General features: G+C 45.8%; 1 protein-coding gene across 1 annotated transcript in view; it reads left to right on the top strand.

The window, feature by feature from the left end:
- The window catches only part of hps4 (HPS4 biogenesis of lysosomal organelles complex 3 subunit 2), a 44,745-nt gene that overhangs the window by 10,749 nt on the left and 16,036 nt on the right, over positions 1-17,960 (top strand). The window contains exons 2-8 of the mRNA XM_080208080.1: positions 2,654-2,744; positions 5,288-5,431; positions 5,550-5,657; positions 7,077-7,193; positions 11,377-11,471; positions 12,890-12,962; positions 15,067-15,085. Coding sequence (XP_080064206.1) covers positions 2,654-2,744; positions 5,288-5,431; positions 5,550-5,657; positions 7,077-7,193; positions 11,377-11,471; positions 12,890-12,962; positions 15,067-15,085 — 647 coding nt within the window. The remainder of the gene's footprint in view (positions 1-2,653; positions 2,745-5,287; positions 5,432-5,549; positions 5,658-7,076; positions 7,194-11,376; positions 11,472-12,889; positions 12,963-15,066; positions 15,086-17,960) is intronic.

Genomic DNA, 17,960 nt, shown 5'->3' on the forward strand with positions numbered 1-17,960 from the left:
ATGGGGGTAAGGGCAAATATGGTGTAAACTATGGGCCTATAGAATGCTGAAGATGTTACTTAATCATCATGGAACCCCTATAGTGCAGAAAGAGACCATTCAGCCCACCAGGTCTGTGTTGACGGTCTGACAGAGCATCTTACCCAGGCCCTATCCCCATAACCCCACGTATTTACCCCACTAATCTACCTAACCTACACATGTTGGGACACTAAGGGGCAATTTAGCTTGGTCAATCCACCTAACCTGCCGCTCTTTGGAATATGGGAGGAAACTGGAGCACCCGGAGGAAACCCATGCAGACACCGGGAGAATGTGCAAACTCCACACAGACAATCCAAGACTGGAATTGAACCTGCGGCTTGGGCAGCCTGAGGCAACAGTGCTAATCACTGTGCCACCTTGCCATCCATAACTACTGTGCCATTGTGCCACCCTTCTTGGAAATCCTGGATTTATCTTGCTACTACTAGTGCGTGCACTTGCCCATGAATCTGTCAGGAGTAGGAAACCTGCCTGTTTCATAAAAACTATATGCTCCAATTCCCTCCAGAAGTTTTCTCCTCAGTATCTTGGCCAATAATTAACTCTCAAGTTGCCAATGGGCTGACTTTTGTTGAGAATGTTGAATATTTGCTCTGAATCACCAATTCTCAGCTCTGGTGGTGATTAGGCAGCCTTATCAAAGTGACATTTGTATTTCTGTCTTTTCACTTTGGTTTTACCCCTCTGCTAGTGGATACAGGTAACTGCCTCTCTTCTGTATGAAAATGTACCTCAGAGAGACATCCCTCACTCACTCTCACGGCTGCCAGCTCTCTTACACCTCTCAACATAGCAGCAGTTCAAGAAGGCAGCTCGCCACCATCATCTCAAGCTAGTCTAGGGATGGGCAATAAATGCTGGCTTGGCCTGTGACACCCGTAAGATAAATTTTTAAAGAACACGCTCAATTTCAGCTTCCTGACACCCAAGTTCCAAATGATGGATGCTCTCCAGCCTTTACGGCAAGCCTATAGCCACACTGCACAAAAAGCATTGCTCCAAACATACAATGAACTGGCAATCCCATTCTGACAGGTTGAAAGAAGGGTGAAGGATGTCTCTCTGAGGTACATTTTCAGACAGAAGAGAGGCAGTTCCTTGTATCCACTGTCTACGCTGCATCTCGACTGGAAGTACCGGGTGTTGATGCTGGAGCCTTGAAGGTTAATTCCCCAGCATGCACACACCTCTTCCCTCATGTACCAAATTGACACAACATCTGAAACAAAGGAAGGAAGTGGAATCCCAGGGGTGCTTTCTGGTTCATTGAATAATGGGTGTGTATTGCTGATGCTGGGGTTGAGAATTGCAACACAAAAACCTCTTCACATTGCACTTGCTGAATTGCTGCCACAGTGCTGTATGGGAGGAACGTCTGAATTACACCAGCGTAATATTTTTGGATTTTTCTTTCATGGCATGTGGCAATCACTGACAAAGCCAGCATTGAAGGGCACCATGGTGGCATAGTGGTTAGCTCTGCTGCCTTTCAGTGCCAGGGACCTGAATTTGATTCCCAGCTTATGCAGAGTCTGCACATTCTCCCCAGGTCTGTGAGGGTTTCCTCTGAGTGCTCTGATTTCCTTTCACAGTTTGAAAAGTGTGCTGGATAGGTACATTGATCATGGTAAATCCTCCCTCAGTGTACCTGAACCAGAGTGTGGCAACAAGGGGATTTTCACAGTCACATTATTGAGGTGTTAATATAAGCCTAATAATAAATAAACTTTAAAAACTTATTGCCCTTGAGAAGATGGAGGTGAGCCATCACCTTGAACCATTGCAGCCCTTCTGATATCAGTGTTTCCCAACGGTACAGAAGGAGGCCATTTGGCCCATTAAATCTGTATCGACCAAAATCCCACCTAGACCGTATTCCTGTAACCCTACACATTTACCCCGCTAGTACCCCTGACACCAGGGTCACTTTAGCATGGTCAATCAGCTTAACCCGCACATCTTTGGAGTGTGGGAGGAACCCTGGAACAAGCTGCCAGAGGCAGTAGTAGAGACAAGTACAATTTTGTCTTTTAAAAAACATTTAGACAGTTATATGGGTAAGATGAGTATAGAGGGATATGGGTCAAATGCGGGCAATTGGGACTAGCTTAGGGGTTTAAAAGAAAAGGGTGGCATGGAGAAGTTGGGCTGAAGGGCCTGTTTCCATGCTTGTAAACCTCTATAAACCAGAGCACCCGGAAGAAACCCACACAGACATGGGGGAAAGAGTGCAAACTCCACACAGACAGTGACTGAGGCTGGAATTGAACCTGGGCCCCTGGCTCTGTGAGGCAGCAGTGCTAACCACTGTGCTACCGTGCTGCCCTGGGAGTTGAGGGCCAACCACAATGCTGTATCTGGAGTTATATGTAGGCTGGTGATTTAGTTTTAATGATAGGTTTGCGCAAGCTTTCAACTTCAGATTTATTTATTAAGTGATTTGAACCCAGGTCCCAGGACATTAATCTGAGCCTCTAGATTACCAGTCTGATGCATTACGACTGCACCACTGTCCTTCCCATGGACATCAAGGTAAAATTGAACTGGTATCAGTGTGTGTGTGTATTTGTGTAGCTAATCGTTCTCCTTTATTCTTCCTTTTCTCCAGGTGCAGCTATTTCTTTCTTTACGATACTTCAAAAGTTAAAGGAGAGGGTGACCCAACAAGAGCTGGTATCAATTACTTTTTCCCATCACAGGTGAGATCAGGATTAAAGAGGTTGCTTTGTTTTTTCCTATTTTTACTTGGGGAGGGGAACCGTGAATCCTGTGTAAATTTAATTACATTAACTTACTTTGTCTGTGAGATGCTGATCATGTTTTTGCACTGTCATGTCTTTTTGTCTGTTTTAACAAAGTGTCCCAAACACTTTCTGATTTTGTAGCCAGCTGACCCATGCAACTGCCCGTAAATGTCACTCTCTCTGCGGAGAGGGTTACTGAACAATAGTTAGGATTTCTTGGAACAATTCCTATTTTAAGACTCTTCGCAATTTCCCTGCCGATGCCTAATCACTGAATTACGGTTTCACAGGCAAAGGCAGCAGTATCTGTGGAGCAATGGCAGTGAATGTTGGCAAAGCAACGTAGAATCATAGAACCTACACTGCAGAATGAGGCCCATCAAGTTTGCACCACCAACAGTTCCACCCAGGTCCTATCCATGTAACCCCACATGTTTACTATTCAATAAGGGGTACTGCTAGTACCCCTAACACTAAGGGGCAATTTAGCATGGCCAATCAACCTAACCTGCACACCTTTGGACTGTGGGAGGAAACTGGAACACCCGGAGGAAACCCACACAGACATGGGGAGAATGTGCAAACTCCACACAGACAGTGACCCAAGGTCGGAATTGAACCTGGGTCCCTGCTGCTGTCAGCGCTAACCATTGTGCCACAGTGAGGGTCAAGACTTTGCAGCTGAAACCAATATCATCCCCATCCAGTTTTTGCATGGACAATAACACATGGTGATTTATCTATTTTCTTTGTCCTTCATCCATACGGGCAGCGATAGTGCCACCACTGTGGTGCTAACTGAGAACTGGTTGTGTTTAGTGATGCTTCACGTGCCAGTCTGCCAGATGGACATTCAAGCGGTGCTGGGAATTTAATTACACACTCCTCTAATTTTAACTTTGTTTTTAATTAAATCTTTTCTTTGATTTATTAAAGAAACATCATTACTCCAAACTTGGGGCCTCGCCCTGGGCCACTCCAAACTCCCCACAATTGTACACAGTTCCTTTTTTATAGTGAGTCAGCTGACCATTACATCACTCTGTAATTGCTTCCATGTTTTACTGATTCAGTTGACCCTTACATCTTGTTCCCATTGGATATTATCTGACCAATCAAAGTTATCACCGGTTACGTTCTAACAAAAACAACTGGACCAGCATCAAGTGATACTTTCCACTTTTCATCAGAAACTCTGGAGAGGAGAAAGTTTGCTTTCACCTCCTTTTGTTATGTTTGAACATAAGAACATAAAAAATAGGAGCAGGAGTAAGCCATCTAGCCCCTCAAGCCTGCCCTGCCATTCAATAAGATCATGGCTGATCTGAAGTGGATCAGTTCCACTTTCCCGCTTTCTCCCCATGTCTATCAGAAATCTATCAACCCGTGACTTAAATATATTCAGCGAGGTAGCCTCCACCATTTCAACAGGAAGAGAATTCCAGGGATTCACCACCCTTTGAGTGAAGAAGTTCCTCCTCAATTCCGATCTAAACTGCCCCTCCCTTATCTTGAGGCTGTGCCCTCTAGTCCTGCTATCATTCCTAAGCGGGAAGAATCTCTCTACCTCTACCCTATCCATCCCCTTCATTATCTTATATGTCTCTATAAGATCCCCCCTCAGCCTCCTAAACTCCAACGAGTACAGACCCAGTCTATTTAGTCTCTTTTCATAGGCTAACCCCCTCATCTCCGGTATCAGCCAAGTGAACCTTCTCTGCACTCCCTCCAAGGCCAATATATCCTTCGGCAAGTGCAGCAGCCAAAACTGCACACAGTACTCCAGTTGCAGCCTCACCAGTGCCCTGTACAGTTGCAGCAAGACCTCCCTACTTTTATATTCTATCCCCTTCGCTATAAAGGCCAGCATCCCATTTGCCTTCTTGATCATCTGCAGACTGGGTTTTTGCGACTCATGCACAAGGACCTCCAGGTCCCTCTGCACTGCAGCATGCTGCAGCTTTTCGCCTTTTAAATAGTAATCCCTCCTACTATTATTTCTACCAATTGATTTTGACATTGATTTACTGCCATCTTCTTCACAAAGTGCTATTGCGCGTGGCAGCATTGTTTTAAGACTGTCCTGCATTTTGTAGAGTTAACTGTTTTTCATGGGTGAATTTAGATTGTGTGTTGCCAACCTTGTCAACAGAGAGGAGACGATTATAGCTGAGTCTGTTTTTGCCGAACATCTGCACATGGATGCTTTTTACACCTGATTTACTGAAGTATGCATTCAGAATCATGGTTGATTTCCTCATCCCACTTTTTTTTGTTTTGTGTATGTGGTTCAGGCTCATCTAATGTTGCCTTTATCGACTTAGCAACCAGAGTTATCTCGTTTTGAAGCTCATTTTAAAGAGGAAATGGGGTAACGTAGGACTTTCCACCCTCAAAGGCAAAGTCACTTTGGACGTTGACTTTCCGCTTGGCTGCCTCTTACTCTCCATCTTTCGTTGACTGTTTCTCAAGAGATTTCATCCACTTTTCTTGAACAGACAGCCGTTGACCAACAGGAATTGCTGTGTGGGCAGATTGCCGGTGTGGTTTGCTGCATCACTGAGATTTCTGGATCACCACCCAGTTTGATCCGCTTGCGAAAGCTGAAGTTCGCTATCCGGGTGGACGGGGAATACCTTTGGGTGAGTATAAAGTGAGTCCCTTCGCATGAAAAAGGATGAGCGCCTGGTAATTAAAACAGATTTCCAACCCCCGCTGACTGCAGTTATTTTTTAAGTAATTCATAATCATATGTTGTAGGCTCTTGGATGTGCCATTGACGTCCCAGATGTGAGCTGTAAGCGATTTCTGGATCAACTCATAGGTGTCTTTACGTTTTACAATGGATCCAATAAACGTACATACCAGGTAATATTTCCTAGTTCATTGAATAATGGATGTGTTCTGCTGCCGCTGGGTTTAGAATTGCAACACAAAACCTTCTTCATCCTTGTGTTGCTGTATCACTGTTACAGTGCCGTATGGGAGAAATGTCTGAATTGAATGCCAGTCTGCTGTAATATTTTTGGGTTTTTTTTCTCGTGGCATCTGGCACCACTGGCAAGGCCAACATTTGTTGCCCATCTCCAATTGGCCTTGGGAAGGGTGCATTTAAGTTACCACCTTGAACCATTGCAGCCCATCTGATACCTATAGACTTTGCAATGGATCTGGAGTCACATGTAGGCCAGACCTTCCAGTGGTTAGGTTTTTAATAGTTTTGTGGCCCCTTTTAAATATTGTTTTTTACCTGCTGTCCATGTTAACTTAAAGGGACTGACTTGGGTGCAGCGTACGTGGGGAAATTATAAAGCTAATTTTAATACATTAGCATGACATTAGCAAGCACTCTCTCCGGGTCATCCTCTCCTCACCATTTGCAATATGTTCACTTAGGCGTGAACCTGTCACAAGGTCTTCCTGGGGTCATAGAGATAAGTATACCTCCCGGGGGAGAGGGTCATGGCCAGGAAGTGGCCTGACAATACCCTAGCACTGCCCATTGGCACAGGTTGGCACTGCCATGTTGGGGGGGGCGGGGCCGATAATCGGGGGTGGGAGACGCTGATGTTCGGACGGGATAGAGAAGGGGTTGATGATGTGGAGGGGGGTGCAGTGGAAGTGAGTAGGGAAGTGCCAACTCTGATGGGGAGTGGGGAAGGGGACTTCTGTGGGGGAGTAGTGGGGAGGGAGGTTTACTCAGATTATGATTGGGGCACCCTTTAAAGATGGCACTCTGATCTCTGAGCGTTGTGCTGGCATGTGAAGCCCCACCCTCCTGTATGATGCTGTGAAACCCATCCCCTTGATTTTTTTTGGCAGAGTGTTGTAAGATTTGGAGAGAGAACAGACCGGTTTTTCTGGAGCGCAACACTTTTTGATTTATTGTTGTCACGTGTATTAACATACAGTGAAAAGTATTGTAGAGAAGGAAAGGAGAGTGTGCAGAATGTAGTGTTACAGTCATAGATAGGGTGTAGAGAAAGATCAACTTAATGCAAGGTAGGTCCATTCAAAAGTCTGACAGCAGCAGGGAAGAAGCTGTTCTTGAGCAGGTTGGTACATGACCTTAGACTTTTGTATCTTTTTCCTGGTGGAAGAGAGAATGTCCGGGATGCGTGGGGTCCTTAATTATGCTGGCTGCTTTGTCGAGGCAGCGGGGAGTGTTGACAGAGTCAATGGATGGGAGGCTGGTTGTGGAACCCACTGGGTTATTCTGATTTTTGCGTTGTTTAATGAGCAATCATTTCTATCCCTGTTTTACATTTTCTGGTTTCTCTCCTGTAGCTGCAGGAGCAAGAACAGCTAACTCGTCAGTGGGATCTGTACACCGAGCATGTTCAACGAAACAGCTGCAACTTACACCAGACCTTCAACTCCTTGTGCAACCTGGACAGGACTGAGGTACGTTTCATTCTCAGGACACTCTCCACTCTCACGTGTTACTTTGGGAGATTATTTTGTTACAGTTCGTTTCTCCAGTGGTTTAAACAGCATTCAATAGTGAATGAAAAATCAATTTATTTACCAGAATAGTTGGTCTTTGAATGGAATCTCATTTGTGAAGGGTAGAATCGTCAAATGATAAAACACTGAATGAGGCCTTCATGCGGATATTTACACTTTGAAGGATACCAGTTATGGTAGGGGCCCGCGGCCTATTACGAGCCCCACACCACACAGAGATACGCTCCTGCTTCTCCCCCCACCTCCCAGACCAATCACCTCCCCCTATTCCGTTCCCCACCAATCAATTGCAGACTGGCAGTGCGGACTCCCCAATTCCAACCAATGCCAGTGCTAAGTCGCAGCAGGCCCTGCCCCTTGGCATTGTCCAGTGGGCGGTGCAAGGCTGGCACTGCCCAAGGGGCACCCCAGTCCTTGTCCTCGACTTCCCTGGAGTGGGAGGGGGGTCTCAATGGCCTCCGTTTCTACCGGCGAGGCCATCATGACTGGTCCCCATTTTTGGGGACCATACGCAATCCTTGCCAGAAAGAACCTCTCCCAATGAGGCCACAAAGGCAAGTTAGCATTGGCGATTGCATCCCGCCTCATCAATTACATTTAAATGAGGATTTAAATAATTTATTCAGCCCCTCACCAAAAATGAGTGGGAGGCTGACCGCCCTGGATATCCAGTGCCAGTAAGATTGCAAGAGGCAAGAAATCGGGCGCAAACCTGGCGCCGGTAGAATATATCCTTTCCAAAGTGGGGTGTCCAGAATCGCTCATGGTACTATGAACTCCCTCATTAAGGACCACCCGATTGTAGAGGGGGGCGGGGAAGGAGGAGGACCTCCTTGTGAACCTGCTCCTGGGGCTGGCAAAGCGTGCCATCTACAAGTCCAGACAGCAGGCGATAGTTCAACCCAACATCTGTACCACTACCGCGGCTATATTGGCGGTCGGGGGTACCTGGAAAGGGAGCATGCGATATCCGAGGGCACAATTGATGCCTTCCATGCCCGCTGGGCACCGCAGGGACTGGGATGTATTATTGACCCCTTTTAATCACATTTTAATTTGATGTTTGTTTTAGGTTTACTTTCCGCTTTGTCTTTCGGTTCAGGTGGTTCCCCTCCTTTTTAGGGAGTTGCCCCTCAGTTAATTTGATTTTGTTTATTTGGTTGGACAACAAAAGATGTCCCTGATTAAGGGCCAAATTGATGGTCTAATCAGGGAGCCCCATACTTTGTACTTAAACATGAGTGTCAGTTCCTCTGGCACTCCGGATGGAGGATGCACACTGAGCATGCTCTGTATTGTGTTGCTGGATCTTGTAAATAAAGGAATTCTGGTGAAGGAATTTCCACTTCCGAGGATTTATGACAAGCTTGTATTCTCGTCCTCTGTGTATAAAGGCTGGCATTTCATTAGCCTTGTCGATTATTTCCTGTACCTGTTTGTGACGTTTTAATGATCTGTGTACTCCCTTCGGACGTCCACTGTGCCTCGCTTTTCACCATTTAGAAAATAATATATTCTATCCAATTTTGGTTCAAAGTGAATGATGTCGTGTTTAACCGCACTGCAATCCATCGGCCACAGTTTTATTCATTTCCTTAATATCACTTTGCCACGTTACACTTACAATCTGACCAAAAAAATTCCCAAATGCTTCACGTAGGTAAAATCACTTTGAAGAGCTCTCTGACTTTTTATGTGGGAATGTGCGGCAGCCAGGGAGGTCTTGCTGCAACTGTACAGGGTACTGGTGAGGCCGTAGCTGGAGTACTGTGTGCAGTTTTGGTCGCCGCACTTGTGCAAGGATATATTGGCCTTGGAGGGAGTGCAGAGGAGGTTCACTAGGCTGATACTGGAGATGAGGGGGTTGGACTATGAAGAGGGACTGAACAGACTGGGTCTGTACTCGTTGGAGTTTAGAAGGATGAGGGGGGGATCTTATAGAGACTTACAAGGTAATGAAGGGGATAGATAGGCTAGAGGTAGAGAGATTCTTCCCGCTTAGAAAGGATAGCAGGACTAGAGGGCACAGCCTCAAGATAAAGTGGGGGGGGGGAGCAGTTTAGATCGGAGTTGAGGAGGAAGTTCTTCACTCAAAGGGTGGTGAATCTCTGGAATTCTCTGCCCGTTGAAGTGGTGGAGGCTACCTTGGCAAATATATTTAAGTCACGGGTAGATAGGTTTTTGACAGACAAGGGAATTAAGGGTTATGGGGAGAAAGCGGGAAAGTGGAACTGATGCATTTCAGATCAGCCATGATCTTATTGAATGGCGGGGCAGGCTCAAAGGGCGAGATGGCCTACTCCTGCTCCTATTTCTTATGTTCTTATTTCATGTGTAATATGATCCCACAAATAGCTTCGATTTGATTTATTATTGTCACATGTATTTGATGTAGAAGTTTTTTACCCAGAGGGTGGTGAGGGTCTGGAATGTGCTACTTGGGAGGGTGGTGGAGGCGGGGTTGCCTCACATCCTTTAAAAATGGATGAGTAAATGGCACACGGTAACATTCAAGGCCACAGGCCAAGTGCTGGCAAGTGGGATTAGGTGGGCAGGTTGGGGCCCTTCATGTGTCGGTGCAGACTCTGAGCCCGAAGAGCCTGTTCTGCACTGTGGTATTCTGTGATTCTGTTGGGATATAGTGAAAAATATTGTTTCTTGCGACTATGCACAGCATACCATTCATAGAGTACAGAGGGGAGAAAGAAAGGAGAGGGTGCAGAACATAACGCTACAGTCATAGCCAGGGTGTAGGGAAGGATCAGCTTAGTATATGTTCGGTCCATTCAAAAGTCTGATGGATATTATTAGAGAGTTTAAAAGAGTTAAAGTAAGGTTTTTAAAACATAGGACAAGAGTAAAAACAAAATTAGAGGATATGCTGGGGACGGCTGTTAAGAAGTTGCCGTGCTCTGTTGCCATCTTGGCTTTGATGCAGGTGTTGAATGAGACGAATCACTGAATTGTTACGGTGCAGAAGGAGGCCATTTGGCCCATTGTGACTGCACCGGCTCTCCAAATGAACATTGTGACTTGATGCCATTTTCCTGTCTTTTCCCCCTACAGTAAGAAGTCTCATAGCACCAGGATAAAGTCCAACAGGTTTATTTGGAATCACGAGCTTTCAGCGCACTGCTCCATCACCTGCTGAAGGAGCAACATTCCCAAAGCTCGTGATTCCAGATAAACCCCGTTGGATTTTACCTTGGTGTTGTGAGACTATTTACTGTGCCCACTCCAGTCCAACGCCAGCATCTCCACCTCATTTTCCCCATGCCTCTGAACATTGCTTTTAGTCAAATAACCATCCAGTGTCCTTTTGAATGCCTGCATTGAGCCTGCCTCCACCTCACTTCCAGGCAGCACATTGCAGACCCTGACCACTGGAATGAACAGTTTTAATTAGGTATTCATGGTTGATGATTAAGGGACTCTGAGCTGCAAACAGTGTAAATCTGCATTTTGTGTGATATTACTCAAACAGTGCATCAGGGGCTGGCACACCGGTTAGCATTGCTGCCTCACAGCGCCAGGGACCCAGTTTGATTCCTGGCTTGGGTCACTCTGTGGAGTTTGCACATTCTCCCCATGTCTGCGTGGGTTTTCTCCGGTTTCCTCCCACAGTCCAAAAATGTGTGGGTTAGATTGATTGGCCACGCTAAATTGTCCCTTAGTGTCAGGGAGACTAGCGAGGTAGATAAATGGGGTTACGGGAATAGGGTATAGGTGGGATTGTGGTAGGTGCAGACTTGATGGGCCAAATGGCCTCCTCCTGTACTGTAGGGATTCTGTGATTCCAAGGTGACAGCTTGCTGTGAGGCACTGGGTGGTAACGTGCTGCATTTCACCTCTGAATCTGTATTAAGGCTTAATGATTTTACCTGGAAAACATTCAAACACAACAGAAATATTAGCACTGCAGATATGACGGAACACAGCAAAACCTTGAGGCGCCTCTGATGTTTTAAGTGGTTTATAATGGGAAGCAATTTGGTTTATCGATTGTATGCTGCTAAAACTTCACCTTGTTAAATTCTGCTAGGTTTGGCTGTGTAGCGATCTGGGGTTGCTTTCTCGGGCAAGTTTTTCTGATGTAGTCCTCTGCTCCATCTAACAACAGGTGGATCCCTTGTTGCTACTGAAAGCTGCCCTCATCTTACAGACCTGTCAGCGTTGCCCGGAGATATTGGCTGGTTGCATCCTTTATACAAACCTGTAAGTTTGCAATGCATTTATATCCCCTTCATTTGTAATAGCCAGCAACATAATAATTGCCTTATGCTGCTTATTTTGTTTTCTGAGCTACTTTTTTTTAATTACAATTTTGTTGTTTTAAGATGCATGTCCTGTTCACCTCTCATTCCCCAGGACACAGATAGCGGAATCTTCCCATCCCACCCACCACGGGAATTGTAGTGGGGCAAGTTGCGGACTATACAAAGGTCTGTTGATCTTGGGCAGGATTTTCCAGCCTTGGGGCAAGCATGGCTGGAAAATCCCACTAACTCCTTCCAAGGGTGTTGTGGGCAAATGCAGCACTCAATATAGCTACTACAGCTTACCTAGTCTGTGCCTGGTTAACTGATGTGGATCAGATCCGACTGGGAGGAAGGACAAAGGTGGAGATATCCCAATCAGCTTCAGACTTTTGGGCAAGAGATGGGGAAGAAATAGGCATGTGTGTCATGGGTCAGGTGAGGACAGGGTCACCCTTTTCTGTGATCCCTTTATTGCCAAATAGCTGGTTGACAAACCCTGTCCAGACTCATGCAATAAAGAAGGCCATTTTGATAATCAAAGGACCCCTACACTACCAAAGGAGGCCATTCAGCCCATCAAGTCTGCACCGAGGCCTTGTCCCCGTAACCCCATGTATTTACCCCACTAATGTGCAGCATGGAGGCACTGCTGCCTCGCAGCGCCAGGGATCCAGGCTCGATTCCCAGCTTATCTGCTTCATTATCTGTATGGATTCTGCATGTTCTCCCCATATCTGCGTGGGTTTCCGCTGGGTGCTCCTCACATAGTCCGAAAGATGTGCTCGTTTGATGCATTGGCCGTGCTAAATTCTCCCTCAGTGTACCCAAACAGGCACTGGAATGTGGCCACTAGGGGACTTTTCACAGTAACTTCATTGCAGGGTTAATGTCAGCCTACTTGTGACACTAATAAATGAACATCAAACTTAAAACTAACTTACACATCTTTGGACACGTAAGGGGCAATTTAACATCACCAGTCCACCTAACCTGCACATCTTTGGATTATGGGAGGAAACTGCAGCACCCAGTGGAAACCCATGCAGAGATGGGGAGAACATGCAAACTCCACATGGACAGTCTGCCAAGGCTGGAATTGAACCTAGGTCCCTGGCACTGTGAGGCAGCACTGCTAACCATTATACCACTGCAGTCCCAAAATGAATGCAAAAGCCCCATAATGACCTCAAAAGTTAATGAAACTCCAGCACATGTCACTGCTTTCAGATAGAAAGAATATTGGGTGATAGGAACTGGACCCATTGAAATGACTTTAATTAATCTTTCAGATACATCATTAATGCTTTAAGTGTCAGGCTGGTATGCTTTCTGCTCTAAAGCTGTGTGCTGATGAGTAAATGTTTTGTTTTACAGAATTGTCAGCACTCAACTTCCACCCGTAATAACAGCCAAAATACTGGCATATCAACCCAGTGTGAACTATCAGGTATGTCTCTCGATCACGGGTGCTGATTGAATACTGTGCAAGAAAAATACATTCTGTGCAATGCTGCAATTTACCTGTTTAAAATTTGCAGATCGGTGCAGTGGCTTCCTAAGGTAAGGTATAAAAATATTATTCCAATGCTGAAAGTGTGAAGTCTTTCCACTGCACAAGAGCTGGCAGCTTGTGCAAGGTTGAGCTTTTGATTGGAAATACCTTTTCTGACCACTTGGGTATACAGTCTGCAGCAAACCAAATTCCAGGGATTTATGGTGCTGGACTTCATCACAAGATCCTAGGGTTTCACTTGTTGCGCTCTCTGTATAAGTAATATCTCACTGAAGTGTCCACTTAGTGCTGGTGCTGCACTGGAATTTACAACAAACTGGCCTCAGATGTACAACATTATTAACGTCTTGTGTTAGGGACTAAACAAAGTCTGTGAGAAGCGGCCTCCTGCATCTGTAGCTATTATTCCCAGATGGTTTCATATCCACCACAAGTTGTTATCATTCTATACCACACATACGACATCCTTCAATGTACTATTGTGGATTAAATGTAATCCTTAGCAGTATGATGGGAAATTCTCACAGTTGTGGACAGGGCCTGGAAAATAGCTTTGTAATTGATACTCGATAAATTCTCCAACCTTTAATTATTTTTCCTCTCTTCCTGCTTCCATCCATCAGCTCTGTCCTCTTTGCTCATTCTCACCTGCCATTGCTGTGCTGTCTCTATGTGATCACTCACTCTCTCTCTCTCTCTCTCTCTCTCTCTCACTCTCTCTCTCTCTGTCTCTCTCCACCCTGTTGCTTTCTCTCTCTTCTGCCTTGTCTCCATCTCCCTCTCTCTCTCTCTCCCTCCTCCTCCTGGTTTCTATCTCTCCCATTCCGCCTCTCTCTCTCCATCCTATCTCTCTAACCATCTTGTATCTTTCCGCTCCTATCTCTCTCTCTCTCTCTCCACGTTTTTCTCTGTCCTCTCTCTTCCCCCTCTCTCTCCCAACCTGCCCTTCCCTCTCTCTCCCAACCTGCCCTTCCCTCTCTCTCCATTCCATCTATTTCTGCTCCCTCTCTTTCCCCTCTTTTTCAATGGTTGTGCCAGGCTCAATCCCCCCGATAACTATGTATTTTTACAAGCTCCCACTATGTGACCTTATACACTAGTTATTGTTCCTGCACTTCTAGCAGTTTCGAGATTGAGACTTGGAGCATGGTCTCATATTCTCATTTCTTTCTTTCCCAAGGAAGTCCATAACCCCCTTAACTTTCCATTACCCTTATTACCTTGTTGGCCAACAAGGGACATACACGCGGTGGGTCATGCGAGGGCTGCTCTTGGATGTTGCTTCGAGAGTTGCCTAGTGCTTCACGTCGTTAGTGTACGCTTAAACTGGACCAACTGACAGGCAACACGACAGCTCAGTGACTATCACTGTTTGCTGTGCAGACACAGGGACGTGGGTTGGACCTCCGACTTGGGTCGGTGTCTGTGGGAGATTGCACATTCTCCCCGTGCTTGCGTGGGTTTTCTCCAGGTGCTCCAGTTTCCTCCCACACCCCAAAAATGTGCTTTTAGGCTGATTCGTGTTAATAAATTGTCCCTAAATTAGACCTCCCTTAATCTGGCGCGCGTACAATTCTCTAAATTTGCACTCCTTTATTGTGGAGTCCAAGTGGCGTAGACAAAAGTCGTGGGTAGAAGAAGGATTTGGAATGAGGCACTCACTGAGTGTTAAAATGGGCGGTGTGGGTTTGTAGGGTCGAAGGGTCTGTTTCCTGTGCTGTGTTGTTCTTTGTACCTAACACAAGCTTTTGTTTCTGTTAACCACATTTCTCTATTCTTCATCCTTTGGTGTTACACACATTTGGGACTTGGCCATTCACCTGGCTTTCTCAATACCATAGTGTAACTGTTGATGCAGTAGTGGTGTGTGCTGCATGTGAGATGCATGTCTGTTATTTTCACACTCTTCCCATTAGAGAGATTCCCCTTTTTTCTTTTGTGTGCATCTATATGGCAGAACATGAGGTTTTTTTTATATGATATAGAATGGTTGTACGCTGACGCAGAGTTCTAACTCAATTTTGGCCTTCCCTTTCAGATTCTGACCAAGAGGACAGGTAAGATATATTTTATGTCCTGTCGTGGTTTTCTTCTCTCCTTAGTCTGTTGTCTCCTGGGTCACTGTTTCGCAGGAATTCACTGTCTTCAAAATTCTGACCCGAGGGTTTCTGTGAGCTTAGAGAGTCAGATTTTCCACTCTCCCCCTGCGGCATGTTTTCCAGCAGCAGGATCTTCACACGGACGTCTACGGTGTTTTTTGCATGGCTCATTCAACCCACCATGGGGTCACCTTCAGCAGGACCGGAAGATTCCGCTGGCGGGAAGGGCCGGAAGGACATGAGGCGGCACTGCTGCTTGCCTCACAGCGCCAGAGACTTGGGTTCAATTCCTGGCTTAGGTCACTGTGCAGAGTCTGCACATTCTCCCCATGTCTGCGAGGGTTTCCTCCAGGTGCTCCAGTTTCCTCCCACAGTCCGAAAGATGTGCTATTTAGGTGCACTGGCCATGCTAAAATCTTCCTCAATGTACCCAAACAGGCACTGGAGTGTGGCAACTAGAGGTTTTTCACAGTAACTTCATTGCAGTGTTAATGTAAGCCTACTTATGACATTAATAAATAAACTTAAGACTTTAAAACATACCTGAGTATCGGAAAGCTAACCAAGCGGCAATGGGACATTTAGGCAGTGGGTTGGGCAATGTTGTTGTCATTTCTACTGGATGTTCTTCGTAATCAACCCACATTTTTCCATGTGACAACTAATTCTACCCCAAGTAATTGTTTCTAGACACACTGATGTTAAACTAACTGGCCTGCAATTGCTGGAGCTATCCTCACAAACTTTTTTGGACAAGATTGAACGCGTTTTGAACAAGATCTGCTGCCTCACAGCGCCAGGGACCCAGGTTCGATTCCCTGCTTGGGTCACTGTCTGTGGAGTTTGCACATTCTCCTCTTGTCTGTGTGGTTTTCCAGTTTCCTCTCACACTCCAAAGGTGCGCTGGTTAGGTGGATTGGCCACAGTAAATGTGTGGGTTAGCGGGATAGGATGGAGGGGAGGACCTGGGTTGGATCCTCTTTCAGAGAGTTGGTGCAGAGAGTGGGCTGAATGGCCTTTGTCTGCACTGTTGGGATTCTAAGTGTGTACCATCTACAAAACTCATTTGGAACTCACCAAGACTCCTGAGGCAGCCCCTTCCAAACCCATGGTTACTACCATCTTGAAGGATATGGGCAGCAGATATCTGGGAACAATTGGAGGATCCCCTCCAAGCCACTCAACATCCTGAGTTGGAAATATATCTCCTTCTCTGCCCTGTCGCTGGGTCAAAAAGCTGGAACTGCCTCCCTAACAACATTGCGAGTTTACTTACACCACATGGACTGCAGTGGTTCAAGAAGGCAGCTCACCACCACCTTCTCCAGGCAGTAAAGAATGGGCAGTGAATGCTGGCCCAGCCAGCGATGCCCACACCCCATAAATGAATAAAAGAAAGAATGGGCTGGTTAACAATCTGACAGGGCTTCACCTCATCATACCATGCCGATATCGTCTTGCATTGTGAAGAACAAAAAGATTTTATGAGCTCCCACAACTCACATGACTGGAGTGTGGGGTCACCCACTGAGCGCGAATGTCCCATTGGATATCAGTTCAGAGTTGGAGCTCTGGACTGGATATTTCTGGCCATTCACAACCTAAGAAGTATCACAACACCAGGTTAAAGTCCAACAGGTTTAATTGGTAGCAAAACTCCCATTCACCTGACAAAGGAGCAGCAAGCTCCGAAAGCTAGTGGCTTTTGCTACCAAATAAACCTGTTGGACTTTAACTTGGTGTTGTGAGACTTCTTACTGTGTTTACCCCAGTCCAATGCCAGCATCTCCATATCTTCTGAATAAGACAGGAATGTTATCGTTAAACTAAAGGCTTGCTCTAGGGAAGAGTAAACTAAACTGGAATAAGTGTCTTGCTTTAGAGATTTCACCCTGAAATTTAAACTCCAATGTCTGACTTTGATATAAAGATGCTGAAACATTCCTCAGCAGACCAGATGGTTAAACACAAGGTTTAGTTCTGACTTTAAAGGTGTTTTCATGTCAATGCAGCATTGTTAACCATTCATATAGAATCCTACAGTGCAGAAGGAGGCCATTCAGCCCATCAGGTCTGCACCAACAACAATTCCATCCAGGCCCTATCCCTGTAACCCCACATATTTACTCTGCTAATCCCTCTAACCTACACATCCTAGGTTACTAAGGGGCAATTTAGTCAACCTAATCTGCAGATCTTTGTACTGTGAGAGGAAACTGGAGCACCTGAATGAAACCCATGCAGACATGGGGAGAACATGCAAACTCCACGCAGACAGTCACCCAAATCGGGAATCAAACTCAGGTTCCTGGAGCTGTGAGGCGGCAATGCTAACCATTGTACCACTGTGAGTGGCATGGTGGCACAGTGGTTAGCACTGCAGCCTCACAGCTCCAGTCTAAATTGCCCAATCTGTTTTGTTCTGGCCAGTGGGAGTCCTTTTTACACAAGTCTCCCATATTCCATTGTCATTACAATTACCTCCTCCATTGATCTGATTAGTCTCAGGTTTCAGATGTAAGGAAAGGCTCAGTGAAGCAACGCTGCTGATTTCAGATTTATATAGATGAATGATCCATACAAATGATCTGCAAACGGGGACAGAGTGTAACATTGCAAAATTTGCAGATGGTACTAAAATAGCTGGGAGAGAGGAGATAAAGATTTTACAGATGTATATAGATAGGCTAGGAGAATGAACCAAAATTTGGCAGATGGAGTTTAATGGGGATAATGTAGGGTGGCAGTGGTTAGCATTGCTACTCACAGCACCAGGGACCTGGGTTCGATTCCCAGCTTGGGTACACTGTCCGTGTGGAGTTTGCACATTCTC

This window comes from Carcharhinus amblyrhynchos, chromosome 20 (assembly GCF_965287045.1).
Source record: "Carcharhinus amblyrhynchos chromosome 20, sCarAmb.v2.hapA, whole genome shotgun sequence".
Lineage (NCBI taxonomy): Eukaryota > Metazoa > Chordata > Chondrichthyes > Carcharhiniformes > Carcharhinidae > Carcharhinus > Carcharhinus amblyrhynchos.